General features: G+C 45.3%; 1 protein-coding gene across 1 annotated transcript; it reads right to left on the bottom strand.

The window, feature by feature from the left end:
• Window positions 1-216: 216 nt before the first annotated feature.
• On the bottom strand, window positions 217-4,024 carry LOC125513655 (bifunctional nitrilase/nitrile hydratase NIT4). Its single transcript, XM_048678820.2, has 5 exons — window positions 3,677-4,024; window positions 2,497-2,688; window positions 1,403-1,696; window positions 935-1,216; window positions 217-809 (listed from the first exon to the last, which is right to left on the bottom strand). The coding sequence occupies exons 1-5, from the start codon at window positions 3,819-3,821 to the stop codon at window positions 637-639; spliced, it is 1,086 nt and encodes a 361-aa protein (XP_048534777.2). The 5' UTR covers window positions 3,822-4,024; the 3' UTR covers window positions 217-636.
• Window positions 4,025-9,396: the final 5,372 nt, after the last annotated feature.

Below are 9,396 nucleotides of genomic sequence, written 5' to 3'. Positions count from 1 at the left end.
AGTTTCTATTTTGTAGTGTAATGATGACACAGGATGCTAATTACCCTTTATGACAGGTCTGCTTGGATGCACCCCATGTTGTGTGAATTTTTTGTTGTGTAGCGCGTACGCTTGGTTAACCCAATTAGTGCAGCTGCACTAATAAGCATATGGGATTTTTCAGAAAATAAAAGTGCTAAACTTAGGGAAACTCCAAGCAGGTCACCAAATTATCCAGACCGGAACGTTCGAACAATTTTAGCCATTCAACAGCTGTCATCAAAATTGTCCGGACGTTCGAAAAATCGCCATCACACGCACATTGGAGTCGGAGTAGAGAGAAAACATTGGACAGCACCGCACATTGCTGCAGGCTTGCAACTGGATTGTTGTGAGGGCGTTGTGAGCATTTCTCCAGCATCACACGCCTTTAACACTGCGTCTGTTTCAGTGGGCAGCAGTAGGCAGTGGATATCAGATGCATCACACGGTGAACAGACCTCAGCTGATTGTCCCGTCACAAGCGTCACTGCGTCAGACATGCGGGTGATCCAAGCCTACATTTCATCGGCTTATTAAGCTATCGATCGATAGAGGTCGTTTCACACAAAAAGAAAACTATCGATGATAATCAACTGCTTGTGACTGAGCCGATGGTCACCAGGGCTTTGCGGTGCCGTCGCTCTTGGCAGCCGGAGCCTTCTCCGCAGCAGAGGTGAATGACACCGGGCGGTGCGGCTGGTCATCCACTACCAAGCTCAGCACCTCAGGCCGAGAGTAGTGGCCCACCACGTCAAAATCAAACTTGGCCCTAACGATCTCTCCCATGTCTGCACAAAAAGGCATTTTATCAGAAACTTGGCCCTATGCGGGAATAGCACAGTAAAACCGGGTACAGAAACGTAGTATGCACGAGGTGGCTGCACAGAGAGCATGTATCTGGCTAGTGCCTTACCAAGGTCGGCTGTGATGAGCGCCTCTCCGTCGTAATTGGGACCTGCCAGGACTTCGCCCGACGGCGAAATGATAACACTGCCTCCAGGGCAAACAACGGTGTCTGGAGAAGGCTCTTCTCCTAAACCGGCAAAGGCGTACTCGGATGGCGGAGGGTAGTCCTGTCTGCGGCAGAACTGGTTTGCCGACAACACAAAGCATCCCCCCTCCATGGCGATGTGTGTCATGGAAGCTTGCCAAACTGGCCTTGAATCAGCCGTGGGAGCGCAGTATATCTCAATACCTGCACACAACACAAGATGTGTTTGGAAAAACTCAAAGCAGTGCCGGTGCATATCTTCTACATTAACCTATCTGGCTTGTACACAGGGATATATTTCAAGCTTATCAACTTATCATCCCATGAGGCCATGGCACTTCCAAGAATGCTGGCTCTAGACTTTTTATTAGCATACATGAAAAGCCTTACCTTTACCATACAGTGCTGTCCTCAAAAGTGGCATCTTGTTTTCCCAGCAAATAAGAGCTCCGATCTTTCCAAGTGGAGTGTCATAAACAGGAATTGTTGATCCATCTCCAAATCCCCATATTATCCGTTCTAATGCTGTTGGCATCAGCTTGCGGTGCTTACCCAGGTACCGACCTAGAGGGTCAAAGAAGAGCACTGAACAATACAGTGTGTAACCTTCTCTCTCAATCACACCCATTACCAGAAAGACCTTATATTTCCCAGCCATAGCAGCTAAACGTGTCACCTCTGGACCTGCAGGTTTTTCTGTCAGTAACAACATACACAGTGCTAGTCGAAACAAACCATATGTTGACACTTGAGAGTATGAAATAGCTGAAAAACTTGTTAGCTGAGCTAAACTAAAAATAGAGCATAAATGAAATATTAGAAGAATTAATATGTAAGATGCAGAGTTGCTCGGTGACAATCAACGGCAGAGATTGAAAAACATGACCAGAAAATTTAGCTGGAGCTGCAGAACCAGGTATGAGGTTTCAAATTATCAATGATCTATGGTAGACGGTTGTCCATACTTTTTGTGAAATTATATTCATAAACTGCATCAGGAAGACAACGAACGGCCAGATACTAAGACTTTTTTTTTCTCAACAAACTAACTCATGTCTAGCTTTGAGGATTTCATCCAACAATTTCTTCCTTCTCCGAACTCCTTGACGGTCTATTAGGAACCACATTGCGTAGTGTTCACCGAAGTATGTGAAAAGATATTTGATTTTCAAAACCAAAGAGTGCCATGAAGAATATGCATTTGCAAAAATCAGTTCTTTCTCTGCCCAATACTAAAAAGACACGACTCGGTTGTAAAGCAATTATTGATATGCAGATATGCTTCATGCTAAAGATGAAAAAAGCAGATGTCAGCTGTTCTCCAAATTACGCATATGTCAGACACAAAAAAGAGACTAAAAACAGGAGCAGTCCAAGGAAAAATATGTAAGGAAGATAACGCCTTAGAAGTTAACAATAGTCGACAATAAGAATATAATAGTTGAAAAGAGAGAGCAGACATACTCCATTACAGTCTCACGTACCAGGCACGTCTATGGCGGCTGCATAATACTTCTGGAATTCACCCTTTCCCTTGTCTTTTGGATTAGTGATACTAATACTGATCCCGAAGCCAAAGGTGGATCCACGAGGATAACCACCAACAAAAGCTTCCGGGAACACCACCAACTGTGAACCATATCCAGCAGCCTCTGCTATCAATCTCTCTGCTTTATCTGCGGTGGAAATAACGATATTACCAAAACATACACATAACTTATGCTGATAAATAACCATCTTGTCGTCCAAAATGTTAGTACTGACGCGCGGGTGCACAGAGGCCAAGCACATGCATCCAGAAAAAACAAACTATGAATTATGTCCCCATGCCAGGCAATTGCAGAGGTGGTGGACATGAGACCATGATGTGGCAGCATACTAGAATGAAAACTGGGAAGTGCAGCGGTTTCCTCGTTTTATTTGGCTTGGTACAGTAAATCTCTGTTAGGTTTATGTCGATAGTGGTTTCGAAAAAAAGAAAGCAACATCCTCGCTTCCCTTTAAACTTCTCATAACGCTAGCTAGCTTTATTTGACATCAAAAAGTATAGATACATGGTCAATAACAAATCATAATGAAGCCTTTAAAGAAGCTACGGAGTATTAGTTTGAGTGATGACCCTTGCTGCCTGCAGGCCACAATACTTTCAGCTGTGTGAATCAAACAGAACGAATATACAAGTCTAATTATCGTAAGCAGAAAACCAAGGAAGCACGAACAAGCTAAGACAAGGCTTATGCATCAAAACCAATGGACACAAGAGACATGATCATTAACAGCCGTCTCCACCATCGCATTGCTAATTTGCTATGTTTTGCAGCGAGATGGCAACCTTTTCTACCACTATACACACACGCCCTAAAGATGCAAACAAGAAGATTTGCCGATCATGGCAAAGCAACGGTGTATAACAAACTGGTGGTTCCCATTGACAGAGAACACCAAGTCATCACAGCACCCGCGGATCACTCTGAAATGAACTGCGCCGAGAAAAGTTTAGACGCCATCTCCATGATCCCATCTCAGCTGATGGCAACTGTAACTAATCCAACACGCTGGTGATTCTTCCAGAGGTAGTCGAGCAGCAACAGGGCGGGACGGCTAGCGAAAGAATTAAGTGGTTCGTTTAACGAGGCAGGGGAACCGGGGCGCGCGGGTAGTTACCGAGAGTGGCGGGGGTGTCGTAGAAGACGGTGGATGCCTGCACGACGGTGGCGCGTACGGTGGCAGAGCTCTGGTCGGCGCCACCGTTCATCTCCACCTCGGCGATCACCGGCGCGCCGCCTGAGCCCGAGGGAACCAGAGCCATCAGTGTGGGCCCGGGAAACTCGCTCGATCGATCGCGGTAGTTCCGACGCTGAGGCTTACGGACGGACTGGACCTTGATGTGGAGGTTAGAAGCAGAGGTGGGCGTTGGAGGGGAAAACGGGGAGCGCCGGAATGGACAAAGAGAGCGCCGGGTCAGTGAACTGCTACTGGACAAAGAGAGCGCCAATCAATCCACAGCTCCACGCTGGTGTGACAGTGGATGGGTTGTTAGCACGACGACAAAGCGGAGGGAGTTGAATTCCACAGCGCATGCTTGATGCTTCTAGGCCTCTCTTGCCTTGTCTACATCCTTTCTTATTTTCCAAACATTGTCCAGCCTTGTCCTCTCTTTTCCTGAACAGCTGTCTCGCTGTTTCCAACTTCTAAATTGTCTTCCACTGATGAAATGATTTGTGCTATTTTTCAACATTGTCTGCCTGTTTTCGTTATATAGACGTATGTGGCTAGTCATCACCTATTTGTTCGCTAGCGATCGCGAGCAACCGGACGAAAGAGAAAAATATTGCCTCACGCCAGCTGCCATCATGTGGTCCTCCTTCCCCACCGTCCGCTTTATTCATTGAATAAAACAACTATGATTGCGCCTAAATAAATCCGGAGGCTCCAGATATTGGCATTTGAAATGGCTTCACACACGACACGATTGGACGATCTGCGAACGATATACAGTGTGCATGCATCAGCTAACAGAAAAACCAACTGCCTCCTGCATGTACATGCGCTACTGATGCTGCCACATGGGATCGTGCGCACGTCGGCTGCAATTTCATCGTGTGTATAGCATCGCTCATTGGCATTTGTTTCGGTAAAATTGCAATCTAAATATGCGCGACCCGTGATGAGACTTTACATTGCCGGAAACAGTACACAAAAGATGGCCGCCGCGATGCTTATCGAGTTGCCTCCATCTTTCATCGTTCCTGTGTATATTCTCTGCACTGGTCACAAAGGAAAGTGAAATGTACAGTAGCGTAGAGCAGTGATGTTTTTCCTTTCTTTGGTGAAGTATATGCCAGTGATCGCATCAAAGAAAATAATAATGAAAAAAAACACAATGGGAAGGTGATGTTCGATAAGCATCCACGTCCCTGTATGCTAGGATGTTAAAGTCGATGGAAATTGAATATATGGCGGCCGGTGACTACGAGCGAGAGTGTGACAGACAAACCAGTAGAGAATGACCGATGACAAGACCTGTAAAATAGGGCATGTGCATGCCTTAATTGTTTATGCTAACAAGCATCTTCTCCGAATCTTTACAAAAATATATATGAAGGCACAATTATTGTTGTAAATTGTAATGCCGACAGACAGACGTTGGATCACAACTTTGTTATACATGACTATGGAAGATTAGTGGACATCAGGTCGTCAAACTATCGTCCCTCTTTGCGCCTCGAATCTTATCCCACGGTAGAGCTGAAAGACACGGCGTGCTTCGGTTCGGTCTTCACAGTCAAGCTCAGCACCTCAGGTCGTGCGTAGTGTCCCACGACGTCGAAACCAAACTTGGCCCGAACAATTTCTCCAAGATCTGCGAAACATATCACCAAGTTTCTAGTAAGAACTAGTAAAATGCTCGTGCTACGCTACGGAACCACAAAATATTAGATGAGCTTAAGTTATAATCAAGCACACGCACATTACTATGGAATAATATAAAAAATATGAATACATTCACAGCCGGTCCTGAGATTTTGGGGGCCGAGGTGAACCTAAAACTCAGGGGCCTTTTATATATCCCTCCATTACAATGAATTTTTAGCACTGAGTTTTTTAATCTCAGGGCCCTTCATATACTCCTTCGCAATGAATTTTTATCACTGAAAATATTTATCATCAAAAACTTTTTCTCAATACGAATTCAAATTAAAGGTTTGTTTTTTATTACATAGAACCCACATTTTTCAATACACTTTTTTAGGGAATGGCAGCTGAGCTGCCTATATATTAAGAGGGTAAATACAAATAGTGTGTCACTGCCAGAATCTCTACACATACTTTTTAATCGTCATGATAACTCAAAGCGCTAAAAATTTGCCTCAAAACTTGCACAATGCAAGCTATATATATGCATGGTGTATATGAAGATAAATTACTTAATTAGAATAGGTCAAGATTTTAAAAATCCACACAATACACACAGAACGCTAATATAGTACGACAGCCTGCGCTCCATGCTATGCGCGCCAGGGTAAGGGCCAGTGCAGGAACTACGGGGCTCTTGTAGACCTATGTTTGTGAATCTTACGATTAACTGATGGAGCTAATCACGTCGCACAACACAATGCAACAGACGAGCGAACGTGAATCTATAGATAGATAGATATGCTGATAGAGCTAGCATAGGAAGTGATAAATTAAAGATATGATATAGGAGTACCTTGGATCGGTCAGTTCTCATCTCAATGATAACACGATGTGAATTTGCATCTCGCTCTGTCCGGAAGCGCTCGGCAACGGGTGTGCGCGTCCAGCGCCTAGAAACCAGATAGCGGAGCGGAGTTCGTCATAGTACTGAACCCTAGAGGCGGTTCGTCCAGCGCCAGCAACTCGTCTCGCGACCTGGAGAGCCTGGGATCGGGATCGGGATCGTTGCGGCTTAGCCTTGTAAGGAAACTGGCAAATTACAGCAAACTTCTCGCCATCACCGTGGATTCGCTGCATCCAGCTGCTAGGCCCTTGAGGCTGCGTACTAATCGATCGTACGAGTGTTTAGCGTCCCTGCTTCTGAGGCCCATGGGCTATGTGCGACGTGGGGGGCCCCCTGGACCTGGGGGGCCCGGGGCGGCCGCCCCCCTGCCCCCCCCTCAGGGCCGGCCCTGAATACATTCCATCAAAGCGATGTTATACGTTGATAGTTCCACATCAAGCACAATCAAACATAATGTTTCCAACCAATAAACCCCGTCCTTCAAGCCAAACATTTTCTTCTCAATCTTCACCTTGCTGGAAGACGTGTTCATTTCTCACTCTATCTTAACTCGAGGGGACAGAGAGAATGCGACAGATAGAAAATCCATCCACAACTATGACGACCAGCTTTATTAAAAATGGTAACACATTAAGCACCCCACTTTAACTTAACATTAATACACATTACCGAAGAATAAAATGCGATAATATCGATGTTTGTCCCCATGAATTTGTGCAATGGAAGTGTTGCCACTACCAACTCATCCTTCGACTCTAGTCTGATGGGCTCAATCTATCATAGCACATATCATAATCCGCCACCAGCCCGTGCCACAGATCTGTCATATCTCCATGTCTGATGCAACATGCCTCCCATCAGCAAAAGATAAAGATAAATAATGGCTCAAATAAATCGGTGTCGTGACATTTCAAACCACTTTGCAAGAATTGAAGAAAAATAAAATCAAACCACATAACATTATCTTAAAGCATAGCAATTTGCAATACTGGAAGCATGATCAGCCATTATTCAATATTGCTAAATAGTGTCCAGAGTGTATTATAGCCCTACAAACATACCACAATCAGCAACTGGGCACGAGAACTCATATGGAGAACACAATTAAAAACACTCGATACAAAACTTGCATACATAACAGAGTATGCAGTGAAGGAAATATGCCCTAGAGGCAATAATAAAGTTGTTATTTATATTTCCTTATATCATGATAAATGTTTATTATTCATGCTAGAATTGTATTAACCGAAAACTTAGTACATGTGTGAATACATAGACAAACAGAGTGTCACTAGTATGCCTCTACTTGACTAGCTCGTTGAATCAATGATGGTTATATTTCCTAACCATAGACATGAGTTGTCATTTGATTAACGGGATCACATCATTAGAGAATGATGTGATTGACTTGACCCATCTGTTAGCTTAGCATGATGATCGTTTAGTTTGTTGCTATTGCTTTCTTCATGACCTATACATGTTCCTATAACTATGAGATTATGCAACTCCCGGATACCGGATGAACACTTTGTGTGCTACCAAACATCACAACGTAACTGGGTGATTATAAAGGTGCTCTACAGGTGTCTCCGATGGTGTTTGTTGAGTTGGCATGGATCAAGATTAGGATTTGTCACTCCGATCGTCGGAGAGGTATCTTTGGGCCCTCTCGGTAATGTACATCACTATAAGCCTTGCAAGCAATGTAACTAATGAGTTAGTTACGGGATGTAGCATTACAGAACGAGTAAAAAAGACTTGCCGGTAACGAGATTGAACTAGGTATTGAGATACCGACGATCGAATCTCGGGCAAGTAACATACCGATGACAAAGTGAACAACGTATGTTGTTATGCGGTTTGACCGATAAAGATCTTCGTATAATATGTAGGAACCAATATGAGCATCCATGTTCCGCTATTGGTTATTGACCGGAGATGAGTCTCGGTCATGTCTACATAGTTCTCGAACCCGTAGGGTCCGCACGCTTAACGTTCGGTGATGATCGGTATTATGAGTTTATGTGTTTTGATGTACCGAAGGTAGTTCGGAGTCCTGGATGAGATCGGGGACATGACGAGGAGTCTCAAAATGGTCGAGACGTAAAGATCGATATATTGGACGACTATATTCGGACATCGGAAAGGTTCCGAGTGATTCGGGTATTTTTCGGAGTACCGGAGAGTTACGGGAATTCACCGGGGAGTATATGGGCCTTATTGGGCTTTAGGGGATAGAGAGAGGGGAGGCTGCGCCCCCCCAAGGCCTAGTCCGAATTGGACTAGGGGGAGGGGCAGCGCCCCCTCCTTCCTTCTCTTCTCTTTTCCCTTTCCTTCCCTCCTACTCCTACTACATGGAAGGGGGGAATCCTACTCCCGATGGGAGTAGGACTCCCCAGGGCGCGCCATAGTAGAGGGCCGGTGAGGGAGTCCTGGACTAAGGGGTCCTCGGGCGTCCGGCTTGTTATCCATGGGCCGGACTGATGGGCTGTGAAGACATGAAGGCCGAAAACTGCACCGTGTCCGGATTGGACTCTACTTGGCGTGGAAGGCAAGCTTGGAGACTGAAGATTCCTTCTTATGTAACCGACTTCATGTAAACCCTAAATCCCCTTGGTGTCTATATAACCGACTTCATGTAAACCCTAATTCTCGTCCAGAGGTGGAAAGGACATCACATATACTCATTACCATACCCACATAGCCTAGACTTCTAGGGTTTAGCCATTACGATCTCGTGGTAGATCAACTCTTGTAATACTCATATTCATCAAGATCAATCAAGCAGGAAGTAGGGTATTACCTCCATAGAGAGGGCCCAAACCTGGGTAAACATCGTGTCCCCCGTCTCCTGTTACCATCGATCCTAGACGCACAGTTCGGGACCGCCTACCCGAGATCCGCTGGTTTTGACACCGACATTGGTGCTTTCATTGAGAGTTCCACTGTGTCGTCGATGAAAGGCTCAATGGCTCGCCTTGTCATTAAAGACAACATTACCGCATGGGTAGTTTTGGGTTCGGGCCAAACCCTCCGGCTGGGCGACTTTACTATGATCGCCCGCTCGGCCGCGGAGCCGACGATGACCTCTAGGGCCATCGAAAATCCCCTTCGCATCAAC

This window comes from Triticum urartu, chromosome 6A (genome assembly GCF_056163025.1).
Source record: "Triticum urartu cultivar PI428250 chromosome 6A, HENAU_Tu73, whole genome shotgun sequence".
NCBI lineage: Eukaryota > Viridiplantae > Streptophyta > Magnoliopsida > Poales > Poaceae > Triticum > Triticum urartu.
The sequence above is the reverse complement of the archived record's forward strand: the minus strand, read 5'-3'. Positions and strand labels throughout refer to the sequence as shown.